General features: G+C 51.0%; 1 protein-coding gene across 1 annotated transcript in view; it reads right to left on the reverse strand.

Annotated features, from left to right (window-relative positions):
* Window positions 1-26,042, reverse strand: part of PEMT (phosphatidylethanolamine N-methyltransferase) — a 44,091-nt gene that overhangs the window by 5,671 nt on the left and 12,378 nt on the right. The window contains exons 2-3 of the mRNA XM_054391224.1: window positions 14,957-15,072; window positions 5,061-5,206 (exon numbers count right to left, since the gene is read on the reverse strand). Coding sequence (XP_054247199.1) covers window positions 5,061-5,206; window positions 14,957-15,072 — 262 coding nt within the window. The remainder of the gene's footprint in view (window positions 1-5,060; window positions 5,207-14,956; window positions 15,073-26,042) is intronic.

A 26,042-nucleotide genomic window follows, 5' to 3' on the forward strand; every position in this document is an offset into this window, starting at 1 on the left:
TGAGGAAGGAAGGTGAATGAGGTGGTTTCACTGCTGGTTTCCAGGCTAAGAAAACAGCAGCAAAGAGGTTGGCTGTTTACTCAGTGTCTATCAGCCTTTCCCAGAATGGCTCTTTGCCCATGAGGAAGGTTTCTGCATTGCAATGAGGCTACAGCAGCCATGTCCCTCATCAGCAGACAGCTCTCCAGGTCCCAACTGGTTGATTCTGGCTTTCTCATTTGAGAGCTGCCCACCTGATGCCACTGGATGAGGAAACAAGCACACAGGATCAAATCCATTAAATGGGGAAATAAGCCCAGCACCCTGTAATGGTGTTTTGAGATGTTGTAATCATGCCCTCCACCAGCAAATGCCCTCATTCAGTGTCACCCTTATCTCCTGGTTCAGAGAATTTCTCAGAATTTGAGAAAATAGCAGCCCTGCCTACAAAATGCTCAATTATCAGCATGATGATGATGATGAGAAAAGATGATTGTCATCTGTAACCAGGAAAGCTTTCAGAACAGTCAGCAACCAACCAGCTTCCTACTACCTCAGAGAAATCCTTCTACCCTCCTGAAAGGAGCCTAGAAAAGAAATGACAGGCAAGGAGACGTTGTGCAGCTTGTGAGTGGCATTTCAAGGGGGGAGAAAACGTTGGCATGCAGATCTCTGACTTCTCTTGGTCTTACAAGTGAGACCACAAAGCCCAGCAAGGACTGAGAAGGGCCTGGGAGTACTGGTTGAGAGCCACTTGAACATGAGCCAGCAGTGTGCCCAGGTGGCATGGAAGTCCAACAGCATCTTGGCCTGGATCTGGAATAGTGTGGCCAGCAGCAGCAGTGATGGAATTCTGCCCTGTACTGGGCACTGGTGAGGCCTCACCTCGAGCACTGTGTGCAGCTCTGGGCCCCTCACTTCAGGAAGGATCTTGAGGTGCTGGAGCAGGTCCAGAGGAGAGCAACCAGACTGGGGAGGGGGCTGGAGGGAAAGTCATATGAGGAGAGGCTGAGGGAGCTGGGGGTGTTCAGCCTGGAGAAGAGGAGACTCAGAGGGGACCTTAGCACTCTCTACAACTACCTAAAAGGAAGCTGTAGTCAGGTGGGGGTCAGGCTCTTCTTCCAGGCAACCAGTGACAGGACAAGAGAGCACGGCCTGAAGCTGTGCCAGGGGAGGTTTAGGTTGGATATTAGGAAGCACTTCCTCACAGAAAGGCTGATCAGGCACTGGGATGGATTGCCCAGGGAGGTGGTGGAGTTGCCATCACTGGAGGTCTTTAAGAAAAGATTGGATGTGGCACTTGGTGGCAGGGTTTAGCTGATGTGGTGGTGTTGGGTCATAGGCTGGGCTTGATGATCACAGAGGTCTTTTCCAGCCTCAAGAATTCTGTGATTATAATTTTGCTTCATGTCCTCTGCCCAAGACCTGTGTCAGTAATAAGCGAGGAGCAGTGCTGGTCCATCAGCCCAAGAAGCTGCCACAGCCCTGGGCCATGTTGCCAGCTTTGCTGCCAGCACTTTCCCTAACCTTGGGCAAGTACTCCTCCGTCCCTCCCGGTGCTATTGTGCACCGATCATGAGATCAGTCTTTCTTATAGCCCAGAGGGTGATGAGGATTAATGTATGGTGAGAAAGTACTCAGAAATCCAGATAAAAGGCATTACAGGAGTGCAAACCATTCAAGGTTATTATTATTACCTAGATCGTGGTGTAATTTCTTTGACCTCACTGGGTGCAAAAACATTTATTTCTAAGGATAAACAGCGCCTGCCCAATTAGACAATGCTTTGGGGCTTTAACTGCAGGCCTCTAAGTGAGATAATTGCCCGGTATTCATACTATATGTTCTCACAGTTACTTGGCAATGCATCTCTCAGATTGTTCCGCTAGAAAGAACACATCACCCCCTGCCACAGCCCATTTCCCTGCATTCTTATGTGTCAGAATGCTTCATTATACCCTGCCCGCCCTCGCCGCTGGGCTGAACACCTTCGCTTCCCCTGCTTGCACAAAGCCCTGGGTTCGTGGGGCTGGCAGGGGTTTATCTGAGCCTGGCACTGGTGGGGCAGTAGGACCCTCTGGGTGGGCTTCTGCAAGCTAGCAGGGGGGAGCACGCTGTCCCCCAGGGCATGAGCTTTTCTGAAGTAAACTCTGCCTCGGAACCCACACAATTAAACGAACGTGAGCACCAGAGAACACCTGCAGTGTTTTTATAGTCAGGCAGGTGCCAAGAGAAAGGACTCTGCTTTGGTTTGCACAGCATCATCCTGGGCATCTCCTGTGCCTTCACGAAGCCCTCAAATCAAGAATCATAGAATCATAGAATTGTTAGGGTTGGAAGGGACCTCAAGGATCATCCAGTTCCATCCCCCTGCCATGGGCAGGGACACCTCACACTAGAGCAGGCTGCTCAGAGCCACATCCAGCCTGGCCTTAGAAACCTCCAGGGATGAGGTTTCTGAGAATCAGCTCCTTGTCAGGCTGAGGAACTCTGGCATCTATCTGGGTTATAATCAGCTCCTTGTCAGCCTAAGGGACTCTGGCATCTAATTTGGGTTATCTTTTGCTGGAGGTCAGTGTAACTGACAGCAGACACTTCAGATGGCAGCAGTGAAAAGCCATTTGATGCACTCCACAAGCTCCCCCATGGTCCCTGGAACTTGACCTGGGCTGAAGCACCACCTCTGCTGCCCTCTGGAAAGCCACTGGCTTCACTGTCACCCAGTGTCAGACTTGGGTCAAATCAGGTTTGCTTGAAATCTTGGTCAGTGCTGGAAGGCACCACTCCTGGGCACGAGCCAGATGGGCTCAGACAGGCAGAGCTGCCTCTCCGTGCCCTGGGCCTCTGGGAAGCCAAGGCCTTGCTAGGAAATAGGACAAATGGCCAGTGCTGAACTGATCCCAGATCCCTGTGAGGGCATGGTGTGGAGACTGGATGCTGGGAGGAGATGGCTCTGCAACGCAGAAGTCCGCCTGGGCACAGAGCTGCATCCAGCTGCTACTTACAGAGGCTGGGGTGGGTGCAGGAGGTTGGGGTTGTTGCAGAACCATTGAATTGTCACTCAGGTGGCTCCTGCTGCACTGTTCAGCTCCCACTTCAGAGACAAAGTGCTCTGCAGCCACTCCAAAGCTGAAATATGCTGTTAAAAAGGAATCTAATGGGCAGCCCTGGTGCAGGCTCCATGCTCTTCCTAGTTCAGCCCTCACTGCTGCAGGAAAACCCAAAAGGGAAATGTCAAACGCTGTTCCGAGAAGTTTTTTAAGTGCTTGGGTGTCAGAGGCTGTCTCAAAGCTTCTCCAGAGCTCATGTATTGATTCTAAGAAGAAGCTGGATGATGTGACATCCCCTTCTTGCCAAAGCAGCATTGCCCTTTGCTACCTGCAGTCAGAAGTGCTGTTGTTTCTGTGGGGTCCTGCTCCTCCTGCAGTACCAGCACATCACTGAACCCTGTATGAAGAAGGATGTTGGGAATACCACTTCCAGGTGAGTCCCAAGCAAGAGAACACCTCAGGTGAGATTCTCAGAGACTTGGCCCTTGTCTTCCCCATTGCTGGGTAAGAAGCCATGCTGAACAGCATTCTCCATGGAGAGTTTGCTGACTTGGACTCACAGAGGCTTGCAATGGAGCTGAGAATCTGCTATCAGTCCAAGGATGGATGATGTTCTGCAGGGCTCCAGCTGGGCCATGATTCTGTGGCACAGAGATTCCCAGCCAGGCTGGCTGCACCAGAACATGGTCTTGGCTTCTCCTCATCCTGACTCAGTTCTGCCCCAGCTAGCAGAAAGAGCTGGCTTCACTCCCTGCTGCTTCATGCAAGGCTTGGAGGCACAAAGCCTCAACTTGGTGGCAGGGAGAGCCTCCACCAGCAGAGAGGATGAAGCAGAAATGCCCCATATGGGCCACCAGTGCCTGTCTGTTCCCTGCCCTGGGGCATACAGGAGCCAATGGCCATACAGAGCAGAGGGAACAGGGCCAGTCTCAGCGCTTACGCTGAGCCTGACTCACTTGTTTGTTTTTCCCCAGTGGTTCAAGTCCAGTGGATCCTCCTGGTCAGATGAATCAGGCTTTACGTAAACAACCCCAGACCTGGCTGAACTTCAGGAGCATTCAAGCAGCTCTTGCTGGCAAGGTACTCCTGTGCTCAGCCTCCCTGGACATGACTCTGCAGGCACAGCACCACTCCTGGGGTCTGTGGGCGACTCTGGAGGATGCTTGGTGCCTGGAGCTGGGGGACGGGAGTGTAACACAGGGCCAGGAGCAGGGTTACACAGCTGAAGGGTGAAGCCACATGCTGAGGACCACTGAGCCCACACTTCCTGGTGGCAGGATCTTGGCCAACTCAACACATTTCTTTGCAACTCCACTTGAAACCAGAAAGGTTTATTGCCTCCCTCTCTTCTTCCTGGCGACGCCGCAGGAGCTAATTGAATTTGGTTTGTAAAGCACTTGCAAAAGCACAGCCTAAATGCAGTGTCAAAGCTGGGGCTGTGATTATTCCAGCCAGCAGGAGCTGCCCCTTTCCTTAGATATTTATTGTTCCTGTCTCTATTTTATTTTTATGAATTCCACACATACTGGCATGTTTTTAAAGTCAACAGTGCTAACGGAATTACTCTCCAAATGTGAAAGCAGGCACGATGGAAAATGCCTTCTGCCAGAAAGTGGCAGATAAAAGAATCTGTCAGCCAGTGGCAGGTTTATTACAGAGCAAACAAGATCCTGCCTCAGTGCGGGTGTCAAGGGTGGGGGCTCAGAGCAAGGCTGCTGGCTGGCTTCTGCCTGCTGTGCTGGTGCTGACCTGCTTGTGGGGTCTGCACTTGGGGTCCTTTCTGGACTGCCAGATGATCACCAGCCTGGATGCTGAAGGTGATGGGACTGGCTGTAATAAAAGCTCTGCACCATCTCCTTGCTGTGAGGTAACCACATGGTTACATCATGCTTTGGAGCAAAGCCAAGACCAAATCTAAGAGCCCTGAAGGCAAGGGCAAGGAAATTCTGACAGGACTTTGCCCTAGCAAAAGACCCCTGCAAGGATTAAAGTGCATTTAATGGTTAAGCTGTTGACTTTTTAAGTGCTTACCCAGGAATGTTCCAATGAATCCTAGTGCTAAGAAGCTGGAGATGACAAACAAGGACCCTACAGCCAAGATGGCCAAGCCTGAGTAATAGACCCAGTGGCAGTCCAAGCCCTCCAGCTTTGGCTGGCTCTTCATGGCTTCTGTGAAGCTGTTGGAGAGACAACAAAGGCTGTTAAAAGCAGGGACTCATTACTGTAACACCACCCACCTTTCCCTGAGAGATGTGGAGCTTTGGCAGAGGATGCTGCTGAGGGCGGCCCTTTCCTAAGTTCCTTTTTCTGCCTCCCAATGGGAGAAGCGAGGTACCAAACCCTTGTGAGCAATCAGAGTGTGAGCTGGGGCAGCTTTTTCTACCTGCAACCCTTGCTCACCCCTGGAAATACCAACCCCACTGAGCTGCAGCATCAAAGCTTTCACCTTGCTCACCAAACCCCAGGTTTCACTGTGACCAGGAGCTCTGGGAAAAGACAGCCTTGCAAATGCCGGAGGCTGCAGTGCCTCAGCACAGGACTTGAAGGCTTGGGAACAATCAGCTGGGTTATCTCATGCTCCCACCCCCGTTCCTCTCCATCAAAATATTTTGCAGCCTTCATGCGTTAGCCACGTGCCCAGGAGTGATTCATGGCTGAAGCCTGACAAGCAGGAGGAGGATTGGAACAGCAAAAGGAAAATACTAGAGACATTTTCAAGTGTGAACACAGCTTCTCAGCTCCAGGCTTGTTCAGGCACTTCAGGTCTGACCTTCCAAACACAGGGTTTGTGAGTGGAAAAATTGTGATCCCTCCCTTGAGCCCCTTGAACTTTGCCCAGAGAGGGGCTGGGCAGGCCCAGCATTTCACATAGCTCTGGTACAAATGTATGACTAGGAGGGAGACAAGAGAGTGATTAAAAAAATGCCCATTAATAACAGTGAGAGGGGATAACAGACCTGCAGAGCTGTACACAGCGTTTCACCACATGTTGCTGACACATGAGGTAGGAAAGTTGGAGCCTTTTTTTTTAATGAGCACCCTGGAGGCTGAAATTCAAGTGCAACAACAGCTCTCCATGCCTCTAGCCACAGCTGCTGGGCCAAGAGAGCTGCTTCTGCCTGTGCTCCTGGGCTCCTCAGCTGGAAAGTGCTTCCATGACGTTACCTGCAGGGCTCAGGATAGATTTTTTTTTGCCAGTGCCCAGCTTCCCCAAGCACTGCAAATGCCTGGCTTTTTTTTTCTGTTAGAATCATTTTGGTTGGAAAAGACTTTTAAGATCATCAAGTCCAACCATTATCTAACTCTACACTGCTCAAATGAAAGCTGAGAGGTGTAGTCCTGCTTGCCTGGTCGATGGACAAGTGGCTTCAAGCACACCTTTCAAAGGCTCAAAACCCAGATAGCAAGTAACATGCACCAAGCAAAGCCCAGGATGGTATTTAAACCCTGTGGTTTACAGACCTGGATGATGTATTTTGTTTTCCTTGGAGCTCATTCCTACTAAATTTTCTACTGTAGGGGAGTTTTTAGGATCATTTAATCTTCACTTTGGACTGGAGCAAGGAAACAAAACACAGGATAAATGTAGCACACTGCTTTGCTCTCCACACTGGAAATTACCAGGAAATTCCCTTTCCCAGGAAGCCAAGAGCAGGCAGCATGGCCTTGGGCAATGTAATTGCCCACAGCACCCAGAACACCAACCTGAGCTCACCAGGCTCATGCTGGTTTAGCTTAAAATCCTTACTAGTGGGACACACAAATCTGGCTGCAACATGAGGCAGCAGCAGAACCCTCTGCATCGTTTCCCTGGTATTTATTTTTAAATTAAAGAAGTCTTCCCTATGAGGAATCCCAAATCTGCTGCTGAGGTTTGTTAGGAAAACAATCCTCCTGCATGGATGTAGCTGTCTGAGCACTCCTGGCCTGGCCATGCTCTCAAAGGACACTGTGAGATCCCCAGGGATACTTGCTCCTACAGAGGAAGATGATAATGCCTTTTCAGAGCTCTGAGGGTTTGACTCTGCACCTGGCCAGGATCTCTCCACAGGGCACCAGCACCAAGAAGGGACATCACAGCAATCAAACACGCTGCTGTTGATCCCTGGGGAAGCAGGGCTTGGAGAGTAGCACTGCACTGGCCCTCGCTTCAATCCCAACCCACAGTAAAGACAGCACAGAATCATAGAATGGGTTGGGTTGGAAGGGATGTAAAGATGATCTAGTTCCAACCCCCAGGCCATAGGCAGGGTCACCTTCTACTAGCCCAGGTTGCTCAAAGGCCCATACAACCTGGCCCTGAACACTTCCAGGGATGGGGCATACACAACCTTTCTGGACAACTTGTTCCAGTGTCTCACCACCCTCACAGTGAAGACTTTCTTCTTAATATCTAATCTACATCTCAGTCTGAAACCATTGCCCTTCATCCTATCACTACACTCTCTGATGAAAAGTCCCTCCCCAGCTTTCTATAGGCTCCCTTCAAGTACTGAGAGACCGCAATGAGGTGTCTGTGGAGCCTTTTCTCCTCCAGGCTGAACCCTAACCAAGATGGCAGAGCAAGGAGAGGTGGAACAAGAGCAGTGCTCAGAGCCTGCCTCTTGTTCAAGATGAGCTGGATTCATGCTCTCTTACATCCTTGAGGCTCCTCTAGCTGATGCCAGTGACCTGACTTGGCCTTGGAGCACAAGAAGAACAAAGGTGGCTTCAAGAGCATGAACTGGTTGACTGCGAATCAGCCTTGGAGGTTTTGCAAGCAGCACGTGACGTGGTTTGTTTTGGCAAAGCTGTCTCCCCTGCTCCAGCAGATCCCATCCCTCCTTTTCATGGTCGGCTAGGCCTGCATTAGTTATCCTCATCAGCATGTCTGCCTTGGTCCCCTGCTGCCTGGCTTAGAGCGAGAGAGGGAGGTGTTTGCAGGGAGATAATGGACTGCCTTTCCCTCTAGTAATGTTTTCTATCTTCCTAACCACACTCTCTATTTGCATTAAACATGATGCACACAGGAGTCTTCAGAATTGGTAAATAAACCTTTTAAGCATTTAGGATGCGGGGCCACGAGGAGCGGCACCGAGTCGTCAATTACTTTGGCATCCACGATCACTCCTTGGCGGCAGGGGAGCCTCACCCTCCCTGGCAAGGGGAGGACAAGGTGTTGGGCATCTCCCTTGCTAAGGGAGGGAATGGTGCAGCCAATCTGTCATGAAACCAGTCCCTTCCTCCATGTGTCCCTGAGTCACGTTTGGTACAGAATTTATTTCTGTCTGCACAACAAGGCAGCGGGCCCAGCTCGGTACCCAAGAGGACACCAATTACAGCCACGCTTTGTCCCTCCCAGTACCTGGAAATGCTTTATGTGCTGAGTGGAGTGATTGCCATGGTGAAGAGCAACCCTCTTACCAGTGCAGGGGAGGGGTGGGAGGCTGCGACCTACTTTAATCACCCAGCTGCAATCACGAGGATGTCTGCCAGTGGGGGGAAAGGGGAGACCTGGAAGGTGCCCCCAGATTTGGCACATGGAAATTGGGAAAATGGGGCTTCCTCTCACATCTGCCCATGCTTGCCAGCATCAAGGATGATACCAGAGGTGCATGTTCTCCACCCTAGCAGGGAAAAATCCAAATTTGCCAGCTCTGCTCTGGCCAAATTCACAGACTCATGGAATGCTTTGGGTTGGAAAGGAACTTTGGAGGTCATCTAGTCTAACTCACCTGCAGTCAGCAGGGACATCTTCCACTAGAGCAAGCTGCTCAGGGCCCTTCCAACATGACCTGGAATGCTTCCAGGGATGAGGCTTCTACCACTTCTCTGGGCAACTCAAGGCAGCATCTCACCACTGTCAGCATAAAAATTGATTTCCTTATCTAGTTTGAATCTCCTCTCTTTTAGTTCACCACATAATAAACCACATGAACTGGAAAACAACTTGAAATGGAACTAAAGCAGGGGATGGAGGTTTCATGCTGGTGGACTCACAGAAAGAAAGTCAGAACGAGGGAAATGAGCTGCAGATCCTCTTGCTGGGACATGGAGGGGACAAGAGGCCAGATTTCCACAAACAGGCTCTGATTTATTCAACCAGAGAATGATGATTGCAACACAAGAAAAGTTATCAACCCACATCCCAAAATACCTCCCCAAAGGCTGCATGGAGCATGAAGCAAACCTGGAAATACTCTGCTAGGAGAGAAATGGAGCTTTTTAGGTCTCTGGGCCTCTCTCAGTGGCCCTCCAGGAGCACATTTTGTAATCCCTTTCCTGCAAAGGAGGGCAAAGATCTCGTCCAACAAACTGGGTCGCAGCTGGGAGCAGCCCAGCAGCACTCCCATTGCCTGATCCCAAATATCAGCCTGGAAATTGGGGCTGGCAAATGCAATTGGGGCACAATTGGGCCAAGGGCTGGCAGGCAGTGAGGAAGCAGCGGTGGTGCAGGCAGGCAGGGCTGGGGAGGCAGCAGACACCGCTGCAAGGTGCCAGTTCTCCAGGCAGGACGTCAGCCTGGCCCTTGTGCCTGAGGGGTTTTGTTCCTCTCACTAAAAGGAGGCAAACTAAAAGGGGTGAAAGCATCGGGCGGTGCCCAGCAGCAGGTCTGCAACAAAAGATCCTTGTTCATTGCAAACAAGCAACTCAAATGGCCCTGCTGGTATCTCTGGCAACTGTTAGCCAGGTCATCATCTTCACAGCTTCTTTTGCCAGTAATGACTCTGCTTTTCTGCTACCACCACTGTGCATCTTATTTAGGTCACTTGGGGGCTGTGGCAGCTTCTCCCCCTGCTTTGCATCTCAGCTGCTCAGTTTCCTCATCCGGGCGCCAGGCAGCTCTGTTGGTGAAGGAGCAACCTGCTGTTGGCTGACTGGGGCTTTTCCCAGACAGCCATCAGAGATTGCTGGCAGCGTGGCTTGGAGGGGACATCATCTCCTTCAGGCCATGCTTGATTCCCATCACCAAACTTGGTCACTTCTGCCCAGAAGGCCACAGGGTTCTTGGATCGATGCTGTTTACACCCTGCTCGCCCATGGCACTCACAGCATTAAATAATGGGGAGGAGAAAGCCGAGAGGCACTACCAGGAAATGACGACAGAAGGGGTGGGGGTTGGAAGGGACCTCTGGACACTGTCTAGTCCAACCCCCCTGCCAGAGTAGATTCACCCACAGCAGGCTGCACAGGACAGCATCCAGGCAGGTTTTGAATGACTCCAGAGATGGAGACTCCACCACATCTCTGGGCAGCCTGTTCCAGTGTTCTACCACCCTCAAAGTAAAGCAGTTCCTCTTCACAGTTAGATGGAGCTTCTGATGTTCAAGTTTGTGTCCACTACCTCTTGCCCTGTCATTGGACCTAGGACTCACCCCTGGGGGACACCACTTGCTACGGACCTCGTGCTCTGCTCTGTGCCACTGCCCAGAATCCTCTGACCTCTATCTTTCAGGCAATTTTCAGGCTCCCAGAATGAGTTGACAAACAGCCCCTTCCCCATGCAAAATCACATCCCAGGCTTGATTAATTTTCCTGGAAGCATCAGCTCCAAGCAAGAAGCCCATCCATGAAGGAAGTAATACCCAGTGGGTGGTATTAAGGAAGGATTTTGTGCCAGCTAGCAGTGAAGTACCCAATGAGCACCTTGACAGAGGCATTGCAGGGCTCTCTCCCACTTGAGGCTGTGGGTGTCCCTAGACCCTCCCATCTGCCAACCCCCCCATTCAGGGTGTGCATGTGGGTGCTGCCTTTACAGCTCAGACAAACACCCAGCAGGGTGGCCAGAAGACAGCCTGCATTTGCCAGCCACCAGCCACAGCCCCTGCCACTGCCCTCAAGCTACATTCACTGCTCCCCTCAGTGCTGTTTTCCCCTTGCCCTCCACAGCTTGTGCTGCATCCCACTTCTGCACTCCATGCACACCATGCTGCACCCAACAGCCACAAAGAGCTCTTAAGGTGGGAAGCTCAGCAGCTCTCTGCATACAAAGCCACCTGCCCTGAGGTAGGGAGTTTGCCAAGGTGTGAAAAAGGCTGGGAGGCAGCACCAGCAGCTAATCGTGGAGCTAATGCAGGGAAAGATATCAACAACATGATAAGGCAGGAGAGAGCAAGGCTGGATCTCAGTCTGGAGGACAGTGAAGGTTGTCACGTCCCACGTCACACAGATAAGTCAGAAACCACTGGGGTAGTGCAGGCAATGAGGATGGTTCAAAAGTTCAGGAATTGTTTTCACAGATAAGAGCCTTGGTGATGGAAGTTTCCCACTTCTTTGCAGCAAGAACATGACTGTAATGAAAATAATCATCGTACAGAAGCAATTAAGGATGCTTGTCTTGTGCAGTTGACTAAGCAGGTCCCCCCTGGTCACAGGTCACTCTGGATTGCTTCTCAAAAGTGAGCCAAGGCTAATAATGAAGCTCAGAGATGGGAAGCACCTAATTGCTTAATTGAGCACAAGGCATTTCTCCTCTTATACCCTTTGGAGCAAAGCCTGCATGAGATCATCATGGTGCTGAACAGCGGACAGGACCGTGGCAGAGATCCCAGTGCTGAACTGAGGACAGGACCACAGCAGAGACTCCAGTGCTTAACTGGGGACAAGACCACAGAAGGGGCTCTGGTGTTGAACTGGTGACTGGACCACAGCAGAGGCCCTGGCACTGAACTGTGGATTGGATCATGGCAGAGGCCCTGGTGCTGAACTGGAGACAGAACCATGGCAGAGATCCTGATATTGAACCGGGGATAGCATCACAGCAGAAAGCTCAGAGCTGAACTGGGGACAGGACCACAGCAGAGACCCTGGTGCTGAACTGGAGACAGAACCATGGCAGAGATCCTGATACTGAACTGGGGACAGCACCACAGCAGAAAGCTCAGTGCTGAACTGGGGACAGGATCACAGTGGAGAGCCCTGCGTGGGAGGGGCAATGAAGCAGCCGAGCAGCTCAGCTCCCAGGTGCTTTCAGCCTTGTTGCCAACCCACTCACAAAGTTTCTGTCTGCTCTGCCCTCCCCTCCACCCCCAGCTTGGAGCCTTTCAAAAATCCAGTTGCAGAAAGGAAGCAGGTTCTTAGACACAAAAGAGACATCCCGTGGGCTTCAATTGCTCTCTGGCAGCCCCCACCTACAGAAAAAGTCCCCATAGCACACAGAGAGGAGTTTTGAAGGCTGGATTACAGCACTGGGGGTGGAGGGCCCCTTCGAGCTGCTTTTTTGCTTGCTCTCAGCAGCCAACAGGCTCTGCACAAGCAGCCTGGACCCGCCGAGGCGTGTGGCACAGCTTGTGCTGTGCTGGCTGCACTGCCTGCATGGGGCCCAGGAGTGGAAAGCCTGCTTCCATCCCTGTGCTTGAGTACAAGTAACTCAGAAAATAGAACAGAGGGAGAAGGGAAATAGCAAGAGTGGGTGAGACACGTCCCTCCTAGCACCACTGGCCACCAAGATCAGCAAATCATAGAATTGTTTGGCTTGGAAAAGACCTCTAAGGTCATCAAGTCCATCCAGCAACCTAACACCACTGTGGCCATCAAACCATGTCCTCAAGTGCCATGGCTGCACATTTCTTGAACACCCCCTGGGATGGTAACTCTACCACCTCCCCAGGCAGCCTGTTCCAATGTCTGGCCACTCTTCCAGTAAAGAAATTTTCCCTAATATCCAATATTCCTAATATCCAATCCATGATGGTAGTGAGATGACAGTGCCAGTGTCATATGACTATGAACCAGTATGACCCAACCATGTTAAACCTCGTGAGCAAAATAAACTTTGCACTGCAACCATTTGAAATGGCCTTGGCCCATCAGATGGGCTGGCAAGTGTAGCAGGCTGGTACCTCATCCAAGCTCTGCATGGGGTGAGCTGACCCATCTTCTAGAGTCTTTCCTCCAAAATCAAGATCCAGTTGGGTGTTTTTCCACCCCCTGGGTTGACCTTGCTGTTTCCTCAGCCTGACTTATGGGCTGCACAGGCAGAGCCGACCCACAACAAGCCCCACAGCACTCACAAACTCATGACACAGAGCAGAGCCAGCATGGCCAGAGATGCCAGCCCTGGTAAGGCACAGAGGGGTCTGCAGGTGAATGTAGTGCTAGGGCTCCCCTCTTTGGTTCTCGCAGCCGTTCCCCATCTGTGCCTTGCTGTGACCCAGCGAGCCACGCTGACCCAGGAGCCAGCAGAACCACTGGGAACAAAGAGTGTCCTTCCATCAGCTGTGTTTTTAACTAAAGGCAGGCTCAAGGCTTTGCACTGCTTCCCAGACAACATTTGTGCAAGAAACCAGCTGAGACATTTCGCATTCTGTTGTGTCACTGAGCCATCAGCACACACCTGCCCTCTGCACTGCCTGCACTCAATTACAGTCCTATTCACTGCACGCCTCCTTACAGCTTCTGCAAGAAGCAGTAGCCAGGTCAAATGCAGAAGGGCAGGAGCAGGTCTTGGTGTCACTTCCAGGAAGGCAAAGCTCTTAAATACATGTGCAAATTCCAACCTGAGATCCCTTCGCCTGGGAAATTACCCAAAGCATTAAACAAGCCATTAGCTCTGACCCTGGCATAATTGAATCTGGGAATTCAGTAAGAGATTCTCTCTCTCCTAACGACGTGGAAGATAAAACCTACCAGATCGTGGATAAATGGCTGGCATTGAGGAAATCTTCTGCAGTAAAGCTCTCTGCTGCACTCAGAACGTCAAAGGACATATTCCCATGGTGTGCAGTGCATCAGTCATACAATACTCTTAGCTAGTGCAGGTGGTATTTAAAGGGATTGCAGATAAGAGTTTCAAGAGACTGCTTGCTAAGTGCACAGATAATCCTGCTCTTCTACACAGGAAGCTGCAGCTCCTTAAAAGCAGGTTTAATTTTGTTTGTGATTTTTCTGAGAAAATTAAAGGATCTGGCTGTTACATATGATCCATCCTGTGCAGAGAGCCCTCCTGTCACCTGGGATGCTGGAGAAGCTGCCCTCAGAGAGCAGAGGGAAGAAACTTGAAACCTGCTACACTCAACAGCTCTTGACACTGAAGGTTTTGGCCATGCTGCTGCATCCCTCATCTTTATTACAAGCCCTGGAGTAAACTTGCTGCTGGCTGAAGGTATCCAACCATGTAAAAGCAAAATGCTGGGGCTGGATGGAATCATGAAACCATTAAGGTTAGAACAGACCTCTAAGATCATCAAATCCAACCACAGAATCATAGAATTATAGCATGGTTTGGGTTGGAAGGGACCTCCAAAGGTCACCTAGTCTAACCCCCCTTGCAGTCAGCAGGGCCATCTGCAACTAGATCAGGTTGCTCAGAGCCTTGTTGAGCCTCACTTTGAATAGGTTCAGGGATGGGGCCTCAACTACCTCCCAGGGCGACCTGTTCCAGTGTTCCATCACCCTCATGGTAAAGAAGTTGTTCCTAACATTCAATCTAAATCTGCTCTTCTGTCATTTCAAACCACTGCCCCTTGTCCTATCACTGCAGACCTTTGCAAACAGTCCCTCTGCAGCCTTCTTGTAGCCCCTTCAGGTACTGAAAGGCTGCTATTAGGTCTCCCCAGAGCCTTCTCTTCTCCAGGCTGAACAACCCCAGCTCCTTCAGTCTGTCTTGTAGCAGAGATGCTCCAGCCCCCTGATCACTTTTGTTGCCTTCATCTAAACCCACTCCATCAGGTCCAGGTCCTTGCAGTGGTGAGGGCTCCAGAGCTGGAGGCAGTACTCCAGGTGAGGTCTTACTAGAGCACAGTGGCAGTATCACCTCTCTCCTGCTGGCCATGCTGCTTTTCATCAGCCCTCAACCCAATGCTGCCAAGAAGACTCAGCCATGTCCTGAAGTGCCACATCTGCATGGTTTTTGAACACCTCCAGCACTGAAGAGCAAACATCCCTCATCCCCCCCACCTAGGGACATTTCTTTGCAGCAATACACAGCGGCAGGGGCAGCTCCTTACCAATGGCTCCGCACGCAGTTAAGCATCAGGATGACGATGCCCAGGCAGTAGCAGGCAGCATGTGCAGAGCCGAAGAGTCGGCTGAGCGCTCGTGTCTTGTGCTCCCATCTGGCTACCTGAAGAGACAACAGAAAACAAAATGAGTGGTTGGAGGTGCCTGGGGATGTGCTGCCCACCCCAGCAGTGTGAATCCCACAGCCTTGGCCCCCACAATGGCTTTGTGTGAGAGGAAAGTGGAGGCCACTGATGGGACATGGTCCCTCGCTACAAGAAGGGCATTGAAGTGCTAGAGCATGTCCAAAGAAGAGCAACAAACATAGTGAAGGGTCTAGAGAACAAGGTGAGGAGTGTCTGAGGGAACTGGGGTTGTTCAATGTGGAGATATGGAGGCTGAGGGGTGACCTGCTCACTCTCTACAACTCCCTGAAAGGAGGTTGGAGCCAGATGGGGGTCAGTCTCTTCTGACAAGCGATAGGACAAGAGGAAATGGCCTCAAGTTGGGCCAGAGGAGGTTTAGGTTGGCCATGAGAAAGAATTTCTTCCCTGAAAGGGTTCCCAAGGCCTGGCACAGGCTGCCCAGGGCAGTGGTGGAGTCCCCATCCCTGGAGGGCTTAAAAAGCCATGTAGATGTGGTGCTGTCAGACAGGGTTTAGCGGTGACCTAGCAGTGCTGGGTTTAAGGTTAGACTCCAAGGTCGTAAGGGTCTCTTCCAATCAAAACAATTCTATGATTCTGCAGCTTAAATGAAGCCTGGGGATGATAGCTCTTTGCCCTACTCATGCTAGCCCCTGCTAGTGTTTTCATTAGGTGTATCCTTGCATACCAGGCAAGGATACCAGCCAGTAGCACTGAAGCACAGGCTCATGGCAAAAAACAGCCCACACAACAATGGGGTTGGACAACAAGGCTGAGATCATTGCTAAGGCTGTCCCCAGGCAACCAAAGCCAACAGACCCCTGGTGTGGAGCACAGCATTGCTCTCCTGAAAGGACACTAGATCCTTGAGTAGAGGATGAACCACAGGGACACCCAGTTCTCATTATCTATCTCTGTCATCTCCTGAGGGATCGCATTTGGCAAGAACAACCCTGTGAACATCCAGAAAAGTTCACAAGTCCTCCCCCAGGCTCCCCTCAGACACGACCTGCCAGCTTGGCTTCCACTTGTGCAGGCTGAATGAGCTGGCCTTCGTTAGCACTCAGCCATTGCAGTCATTAAGGGCTCATCTGCACTCCTCATCCATCCCCACATGGCTGTCTCAGCACAACCCATCCAGCACCTCAGTGAAGGTCAAGACTCACACAAACGCAGACAGCATCTCCAGAGAGGCAGCAGCATCAAAAGGCTGGTTCTTTCTTTCTCTGGCTGCCATCTGAAGCTTCATGTCCGGTGGAAACTGGTGGGCCCCTGCCCAAAACACCTTGCAGCTGAGATGTCCCCTCAGGTGTCCCCTCAGATGTCCCTTCAGGTGTCCCCTTGCCCTAGAAGGCTGCAGCTGCTCCCAAAATCCACAGCACTGGATCCACCCAACTCACCAAATCCGGGACCCTCACTCCCAAGCTGATGCAAATCATAGAACAGTTTGGGTTGGAAAAGACCTTTAAGATCATCAGGTCCTTACAGCTCCTCTGTTTTTCTGCCATTCCCATATCCCTCAAAGAGCTGTGGCTGCATTTATCTCCTCTTTCAGGCTCCACTTTCAGGCACCACGCCTGGAGTTTGGATCAGACCCTGAACTCCAGCCGAGTAGAGGACACATGGGCAATGAAGCAGGAGGTGGGAGTCAGCAGAACCTCTCAGCACCAATTTGCTTCTCAGACACGGCTGGCACTTCATTAGCTTCAGATGCACTTCACTCCCTCGCATGGAGCCTGGGCAGCTTTTAGGGGGCACCTGCAACCCAGCTATTCAGCCGCTCCGAATGTAGTTGGTAATTTATTGGCTCTGTCTGAGCAGAGGAAGGCAGCTCTGCAGGTCCCCCTGTCCTCCCAGGCTGATGCAGAAGCATAAAGTGCTGCTGGTGGAGGGGGACCGCAGCCTTCAGGAAGGGAGAACGATAAAAAACCTCTGATAAGCAGGGTACTGATTTCACATGCTGAGAGCTGATTCAATTAGTTATGCAATGATTGCTCTGAAATTACAAATCCACTCATGACAGAGAGAGCTGCTTCACTGCCTTTTCCTGGCTGGTATAAATAGTTTGTATTCTAAATTGAATTTAAAACACCGTGCGTCACGCTGCTGCTAAAATGGGAGCTGCTGTTTGAGGGCTGAGAGAGCGGAAAACAAAGTATAGGCTGAGCTACCACCTTTGGAAAGTAAAAAAGAAGTGACCATACAGGTGACTGAGTCACAGATGGAAAAATGCAGCCATGTGCCAGTAATCTGTGCCAGCTTCTTAATTCCCTGGAAATTATTCTGGCGGCGTTTGCACGGATGGCAGCTCCTGGCTTGCTTCGAGAGCTTCACAAAGCATCTCACCCAGCAGCAGGGATGAAGCTAAAAGAGATGGAAGCACTGCCAGGATCAGAGGGGAGAACTTCCTGTGCTGTTGGGAGCCATCAAGGTAGCTTCATAGTTACCCTCACCTTTAGAAAGGTTCATCTGGGTGGCCATGGGGTGCAGTGAGGCAAAGGGATGCGTTGGGATTACTCCCAGCATAGCCCAGCTCATGCTGCATCATGTTGCTGCTGACTCCCTGGCTGAGACTGAGATGCCAAGTTTTATTTAGCTGTCAGAGCCTTCAGATGGGATCCTGGGCGCTGTGTGGAGCCCACACGGGGCTCATCCCGAGGAAAGCGGAGCGGGAGCCTGCGTGGGGCTGGAAGCAGAGGCACTCGCCAGGCCCCGCGGCAGTATTTCAGCAACAATTAATTTGTTCCCATTCTGGTTCTATTCCTTGAACAACTAATTAGTTCTGGCTCAGTTCTAATTTTCTAATTTTAGTCATTTCTAGCTAATATTAGCTCCCTTCCGACCTGTGGCTATGCAGCTGCCTTGATGGTTCCACAAAATCATAAACCGACATACTATTATTATTTACTGTGTGATGGGTGTGAAATGCTTCCAGTATTCTCCTCAACCATGTGCAAGATGCAGCAGGGCTGAGACCAGAGGGCTGCAGCCATTCCCAGGGTGCTGTCTGCCCTCCCAGTTCTAGCTGGCACTATGCTGCCCAGGGGTGAGCACAGCATGGAGGAGAAAAGCCCCATACCACGTCTGAGTGTCCTGGTAAGGGAGGGAAGGGAGTTTTTTTATTTGTCTTCCAACTTCTGAGATTGGGAAGAGAGTTTATACAAAGTTTTCTGACTTCCCCAAGGGTCACAGCAATTCAAGGCTTATTTTCCAAAGCTCCCAGCCCTCTGCTTTCACTTTAGAATACTTGGTGAGGGCTGTAAGTAATTTTTTTAACGTTTCCCCCAATGCTCCTTATTGAAATAAATCAAAGGGCGGACGTGGCTGCAAAGCCAGGGAGTGCTCTTGGGTCCCATGTTCTGCCTTTGGCAGGCCATTTCAGCACTCATCAGGGGCTGATGTTCCCAGAGATCATCTCCTCCTCGACGTAAATTCAGGGCTGATTTCTACGTACCAAGACCCAGCCACCTCCCCTCCCACCTGAGCCAGCACATAAACAAACCCGAGAGCACCCCCACGCATCCTCCCTGCCTGCCCTGATGCAAAATGGAAAAGCTCCAGGTTTTCTTTTTTTATTTTGTTTTTTTTTTTTTTCTGGGGGGGGGGAAGGAAGGTGCAGGCAAACCTCCCCCAGCCACCTCCAGAAGGGCCACAAAGAAGCATTTGAAAATCAATTTCATCCCCATGAACCTGTCTCTGCAGCTGATCAATGGGAGATGCTCTTTGCAACTCTGGGTGTGTGGCAGACCATTGCCTCTCATTAATATTTAGTATTTGTTTCAAGGAAATTGATTCTTTCTGTCTGCCATCCAGGGAAGCTGGTTTTTGAGCATGCTGTACTTGAATTTGCTCAACCCCAGTTCTGAAATAGAGATTTTGTGATGTCTCACATAACTCCATTTCCACATCTGGCTTGCCCCAGAGATGGGGAATGAAAGCAGACAGCACAAAGGCTCAGCTCGGAGGGATGTTTTGCGTTTCGATGCTAATCACCTGGTCCATGTCCTCACATCTCCCCTCCTATCTGAACAAGACCATATGGGTACCAGTGAATTTAGTCTGATGGTGAGGCTGGGATGGATCAGCAGCTCCCTTTAATCCAAGGGACACTTAGGCACTGGAGGATTGAGGTGGGTAGCTGCTTCCCATCTCTGGCCCTGGAGATGTTCAAGATCAGACTTGATGCGGCTCTGGGCAGCCTGATTTAGCTGGAAGTATCCTTGCTCACTGCAGGGGTTTGGACAAGATGACCTTAGAGGGTGCCTTCCAACCCAATGCAATCTGTGAATCTGTGAGATGCTTTGCCCACTTCTGGGGATGCTCTTGCCCTGGCCAAATGGTTGGCATGAAAATGTTTGGTGCCCAAGTCTGGGCTGTAGAAAGGGTGACAGTGAATAGGATGTGCTACCTTCACCACACCTGTCTCAGTATTTGTCATAGTGAAGGATTTTGCCTTACCATTTGGTGTCTAGGAAACAGCTCACCAAGGGAGCCAAAAGTCAGGAATTCCATGAAGAGCCCAAAGGAAGAACAACCACTTCCTGGAGAACGTTTGCACCTCAGTCCCAAGAGGATGCACATGTTTAGGGTGAGCCCTAAATGCACAAATGATTCAGCTCAAACTCTAAAACCAACCTGAGAAAAGTCTTTAACCTTTTCCTTCAGCTTGGCATCGCCCTGGCCAGCTGTGGGGCAATGTCCTCCTGAGGGTGCTGGTGCAAAAGCCCTGACTCTGGACTTGGGTGGCTCCATGTGGCCATCTCCTATCAGAGATGTGACACACGTAGCTTGTAACACAATGCAAGGGCAGGAAACCTGGTGTTACTCTTATTCACCTACAAGGAGCAGAGGCACCGACCTGGGAAATGACAGAAAGGAAAATCCATTTTTCCTTTCTGATTCCCTGGAATCAGATGACATTCATTAAATGACTTTCTCTGCTCTCTGTCTCTGTTTGGATGCTGGAAAACAGCCTTGCATGCAGATATTACATTTATCCAAAAGACAAGGGAGGCACAGGATAACACCTGAGCATCCAAACTCTGCCTGTGGTGCTCCTGGGAGTGAGCAGGGAAGCAGAGCTGAAGCAGAGCTAAAGCAGAGCTGAAGCAGAGCCAAGACAGAGCAGGCTGCAGTGTAAATGCACATCCACAGCCCGCCTGTGAGCACTGAGGCTGTCTGACCTTTGCTGAGTGCCAGAGGAGCCAGCCTTTCTGGCTGCCCCAAGTGACCATGGAGGAAATGAGTGTGGCCTGCCCTTATCCTGCCTCACGAAGCACGCTCCAGCCCCTCTGCAGTCAGCAGATGGTTTATTGCCAGATTGCTGGTAGGGAAGAGCCAACAGCGCTGGTTGAACATCGTGGTCAGGTTGAAAGCTCCAGTCTGGGCTCCTGAGGCCACTCAAGGCAAACATCTGAATGCTTCTGCCACTCCTAGGTGAGAAAAATTCTGCCTTTTTAGGAGACTGCAAACCTCAGGAGACACAGAAGGGGAAATTGCAGGGCTGGTACCATGCACAGCAGCCCCGAGGGGTGTGTGGGGCAGTTCCTGCAGCACGAAGCCCTTGACACAGGCTGGCATGTGCCCATGTGCAGCCTCATCTGAAACAGCAGCTCGCTGTGTGCCCCCCTCAGCACCAGGCACGGGCACAGGCTTTCCAAAGGCATGTGCAGGAAACGCCCCAGGGACCAGCATGCCACTGGCAGCAAGAACACGATTAGCAGGAGCTCTGGGCAGCCAAGGTAGGAGAAAAAGAACAGAACAAACCACGGTTTAATTTGTACAAGCTGGTAATTATAGTTGCTATCTGTCTGAAATCTCTATTGAGTTTATTTAAATATGTTCTCCGTGAAGGCCATTCAGACAGGAATTATCAAGGTGTTGCAGCAGAGGAGATAATGCCATGCAGTTTTCAACAGATCAAGGGCTGATTAGGAGGAATTAATTAGCTGCTTAAACAGTCCTTGACTCGCTGCAGCAATTAGCCATCACCTCCCTGCAGTCACGTTCCCAGTGCAGCAGTGGTGCTGGGGACACGAAGCACCCATCAGCAGAGCTGCCTTCCCTGTGCTGCTGCTGAACACTGGGGCAGCCCCAAGTAGGCACATGGTCCCAGGAAAGTGCCCTAAAGCCACCAAGGTTTAGGTCCTGGCTGGGGTTTGGCAGCTGGGCAGTGATACTCTGGTCTGTGGTGACTCCCTCGTACTCAGCATGGTGCCTGGTTGCTACTGGTGCCTTTGCTGTGGCTCTCAACACGAGGCAGACAATGGATGTCTTCCCTTTCCAGCCCTTAGCAGGACAGTTCTTTGTGCATTCCCCCCCATCCATCATCTCTTATATGCTATGAGATATCAGTTCTCAGCTGTGCTCCACCACCAGAGCCATTTGATCCTTCAGAAACCTTAATCTCAGCACCACCTGGGCTTCCAAAAGCCCCCTCTCTGACCCAGCCTGCCTGCTGCAGTCCCTCCACCCCACAGCACTCCTCAGGGTCCCCTGCGGCTCACCCCTGTCCTTCCCAGTGCAGCCCATGGAGCAGGACCAAACTGCAGAGTGCAGCTGAGGTGGACATTGGCTCTGGGACAGGCTGGGAGCAGGTGGCACAGAACAAACACTAAACCATGGAAAGCCATCACTGATGAGCCTGCTGAAAGCAGGCTCAGCTGTCCCCAGCAGGACACTACCCAGAGGCAGGAGGAGAAGCCAGCACTCAGTACAGACACATAATCATAGAATTGTTTTGGTTGAAAGAGGCACTGAAGATCATTGAGTCCAACCTTTAACCCAGCACTGCCAGGTCATCACCAAACCACATCCCTCAGCACCACATCTACATGGCTTTGAAATCCCTTCAGTGATGGGGACTCCATCACTACCTTCAGCAGCCTGTGCCAGGGCTTGACAACCCTTTCAGGGAAGAAATTTTTCCTCATGTCCAACCCAAACCTCCTCTGGCACAACCTGAAGCCATTTCCCCTTACCCTGTCATCATTTGTTCTCTGGGAGAAGAGACCAACCCCCACCTGACTCCAACCTCCTTTCAGGGAGTTGTTGGGACTGAGAAGGTGTCTCCTGAGTCTCCTTTTCTCCAGGCTGAACAATCCCAGTTCCCTCAGCCACTCCTCACAAGATTTGTGCTCAAGACCCCTTCACCAGCTTCACTGCTCTCCTTCAGAAATGCTTCAAACCACCTTCTGTCCCCCCTGCCAGCAGAGCACCCCAGGGGAGCTGGTCACAGGCTGCCAGCTCCTGCCAGCACCCTGATGGGCTCCACTTTGTTTAATTGCTTCCTGCCTGCACTGGGCAAAGCTCTGGATTTCCCAATTCAGAGGCCGAGTGATTTCTCTGACGGCTTCTCAACTCGCAGGCACTCAATTACTGAGAGCCATGAGATGGTAATGAAGCCCGAAAGCTTTTTAGCAAATGATTAAAGCCCTGTGAAGTTCCCCCCACTAAGTACTGGCGCAGCAGCTCCCAGTTCATGCAATTAAAACACTGAAGCAATATTAGAAGAGACAGGCACAGTCTTAATGGTTTCATGTGAGCTGTAAGGCAATCCAGGCTGGAGACTTTGCCCACACAGTTTGTAAAGGTCTTTTTTATGCTAATGCACCAAGAAAAGATGCACCCAGAGCTGGATTGCTGCTGAACCACAGGCAGGAGGGACAATGGGTGACAACCTGGACATGGAGCTGAAGCAGGGCAGGGACTCCCATCAGAGCCTGGAGGCTCCTGGCACCCTGACTTGATGATGACAGACCTGACATGTGTCCTTAGAGATGGGGACATGCCAGCTCAGCAGCAAAAGCTCTCCCCGTGATGCCACACCAGTTAGTTTTTCCCCTTTCCCATTGGTACAATGGCAATAACAGCTGTCAGCAAGCTGCAGGCGAGCAGGACAGCTTAGCTCATCCGTGTCTGCCAAGGGCTTTCAGTTTGGAAAGGAAGGCACTGATTTGACTCGAGGAAGACTTTTCCATTGCCTTCCACAGGCTCTGGATGGAAAGATTGTTGTTTATTCCAGCCAAAAGCAACAGCAGCAGGGTTTTGGAGAGCTGGGGTGGTACGTAGAGTGTGGTGTGGAACAGCCAGCTGGAATGAAAGGGCTGCACACCCAGGTGACAGCTTCACGGAGGGAAAAACCACACATTCCAGGCTCTTGCAGAGGAACCAGAGGCTTGAAAAGCACAAAAAAGCTGCAAAAAAAAGGAGAACATCCAAGGGGCTGAAGAAGAGAACTATCTACAAGCAGAAAGGAGGGTGGGCTCCTCTCCAAAACCAAACAGCTGGCTGTGGAGCTGCAGTGCTGAGACAAGCTGGGGTGACAAACCCTCACTGCCTGCAATGACCATCACCCAAAGGAGCAAGTTAAGAGGACAAAAGGCAAGCTGAAGTGCCTCTTCTCGTGACTTTTCCCTGATGAAACCAGCACCAAGAGGGTCAACAGGGTCCAGTCTGAGTACTTTGACACAAAGAAAGGAGTAAAACGACTCCACTTCTTCAGAAGCGGAAAGATGACTGTGAAATAAGCCCAGCCTGCCTCCACCATGTATGAATTTAGCTTAAAAAATACCACCCCCCTGCATCACTCCCCAGCAGAAGTAATTGCACTGAAATGGCACAGATCACCTCAGCTAACAGCCTTGAGTTGGGGAAACAAAACAAGTCGGCAGGTAAACAGATAAGGGCCAGGTAAGGACTAGGTACGTGTTGCCTCAAAGCCATCCCTTGAGATTACCTCCACAAGAGTCTTTACCTTGAATCCACTCATGATAAACAGCTAGATAATAATAATTTCATTTCTCTAATAGTGTTTATGTGATTTGTCAAAGTACCATCTCATTAGATGGCTGCAATGAAAACAAGCTCCTACTTAACGTATGCCAGGGTAGCCTGGGTCCCTCCATGTTCCATGAGCCACATCCTCTCCTCTTCAATAAAAACAAAAATGACACGGAATATGGGCTGCCTTTGCTAGCAATTTCCAACACAAAATCTGAACAGCTTCTCCTCAAGGCAAGGAGCTCATGATTTATGTCCAAAGTGCTGAAAGCTGAGGGCAGGGGATTTCGAGTCACCCAGAATGAGCTGTGTTAATTCATTTTGAGCGCAGGCACAAGAAGCCCTTACGAGCAACTCCTCCAGAGCAATGGGGAAGGGAGATGTGCTCCAGCCACAGGGAACCAGCCTGCACAGCCCAAACTGACTCTTCCAGCCAACAAAACCCATGGAAAAAAGTATTTGTGAGATAATGATTTCTCCAGAGTTCAGCATGGGATAAGGAAGGACCTTTCCAGGTCCAGTCTGGGATGCGGTGGGGATGGCCAAGCACCAGGAATGACACAGGATGCACAGAGGAATGGGGAGCAGTCAGGACCCACCCAGCTCCTCCAGCCAATAACACAACCAAATAAAATAATCTATTGACACTAGGGAAAGGCAGAGGCTCCGACTGCACAAGGATTGGGGCTCAGCTCAGGCCCAGGGCAGAGGGAAGTGCTGCTGGATGAGCATCTCACACACAGAACAGGGAAATATTTTGCCCAGTGTTTTGCCAGATTGTTTTTCCTCATTTTCCATGCCCGGATGACTTGGCCCACCCACAGCCTCCCATTGCACACATCCCGAAAACCACAAACCTCTTATTTTCCTACATTCTTCTGAAGCTTGGAGCATTTTCCCTGAGCAAAACAGGTCTGATTTTACTCAGGCAGCCCGCAGCAGGCACCTTCCCAAACCAACCAGAAGCAAAGGTGTGTGTGTGCTTGTGGGTCTCTTGGGTGAGCTAGACCATTCTCCTCACCTCACATCCTCTATTTGCTGATTTATTTTATTTTCCCTGTTACTCACGCACCACTAAAAAAAACAGAACTGAGGAGGAAAAGTGCATGAAGTGTTGTAGACACAGTAGCTTCGCTGAAAGAGGTCATCTACCCAAAAAGACCCATTTGCAAACAAAGTGATCCAACAATAGCACTGCCGATGTTTGCGCTGGCATCCATCCGGGAGGGTGAGCTCTGCTGTGCCGCGCTGTCCGGCACACGCAAACTCCTCTCCTTTAAGTCAATACAGGCAGGGGGAGGAGGGGTTAGAAAGCAGCCCTCTGGAAAAGGATTTGGGGGTGCTGCTGGATGAGAAGCTGGACAGGAGCAGGCAGTGTGAGCTTGCAGCCCAGAAGGCAAATGACATCCTGGGGCTGCATCAAAAGCAGAGTTGCCAGCAGATGCAGAGAGGTGATTCTGCCACTTTGCTCTGCCCTGGTGAGACCTCACCTGGAGTACGGTGTACAGGTCTGGAGCCCTCCATAGAGGAAGGACATGGACTTGATGGAGAGGGTCCAGAGGAGGGCCACAAAAATGATCAGGGGTTGGAGCACCTCTGCTACGAGGACAGGCTGAGGGAGCTGGGGGTGTTCAGCCTGGAGAAGAGAAGGCTCCAGGGAAACTAAGAGCAGCCTGCCAGGACCTGAAGGGGGAGAAGGATGGAGAGAGACTGTTTGCAAGTGCCTGTGGTGACAGGATGAGGGACAATGGCCTCAAACTGGAGAAGAGCAGATTTAGATTGGGTATCAGGAAGAAGTTTTTTACTATGAGGGTGGTGTAACACTGGAACAGGTTGCCCAGGGACGTGGTTGAAGCTCGATCCCTGGAGTTATTCAAGGTAAGACTCGACAAGGCCCTGGGCAACCTGATCTAGTTGGGGATGTCCCTGCTGACTGTGGGGGGGTCAGACTGGATGACCTTTGGAAGTTCCTTCTGGCCTGGACCATTCTATGATTCTACAACTCCTTCCTTTCTCTTTTCATGCCTCTGTTCCCTTCAGTTATTTCCAAATCAATCCCTGCAGATCCACCGTGCTGAGGTCAAGTCCTTCCGAATTTGCTGCTGACTTCAACGCCCTGGGTTAGGTTTTAAATGTAGGGACAAAGCTCTCCGTCTTGGTCACGAGGCAT

The sequence above is a fragment of the Indicator indicator genome, chromosome 22 (assembly GCF_027791375.1).
Source record: "Indicator indicator isolate 239-I01 chromosome 22, UM_Iind_1.1, whole genome shotgun sequence".
In the NCBI taxonomy this organism is placed as follows: Eukaryota; Metazoa; Chordata; class Aves; order Piciformes; family Indicatoridae; genus Indicator; species Indicator indicator.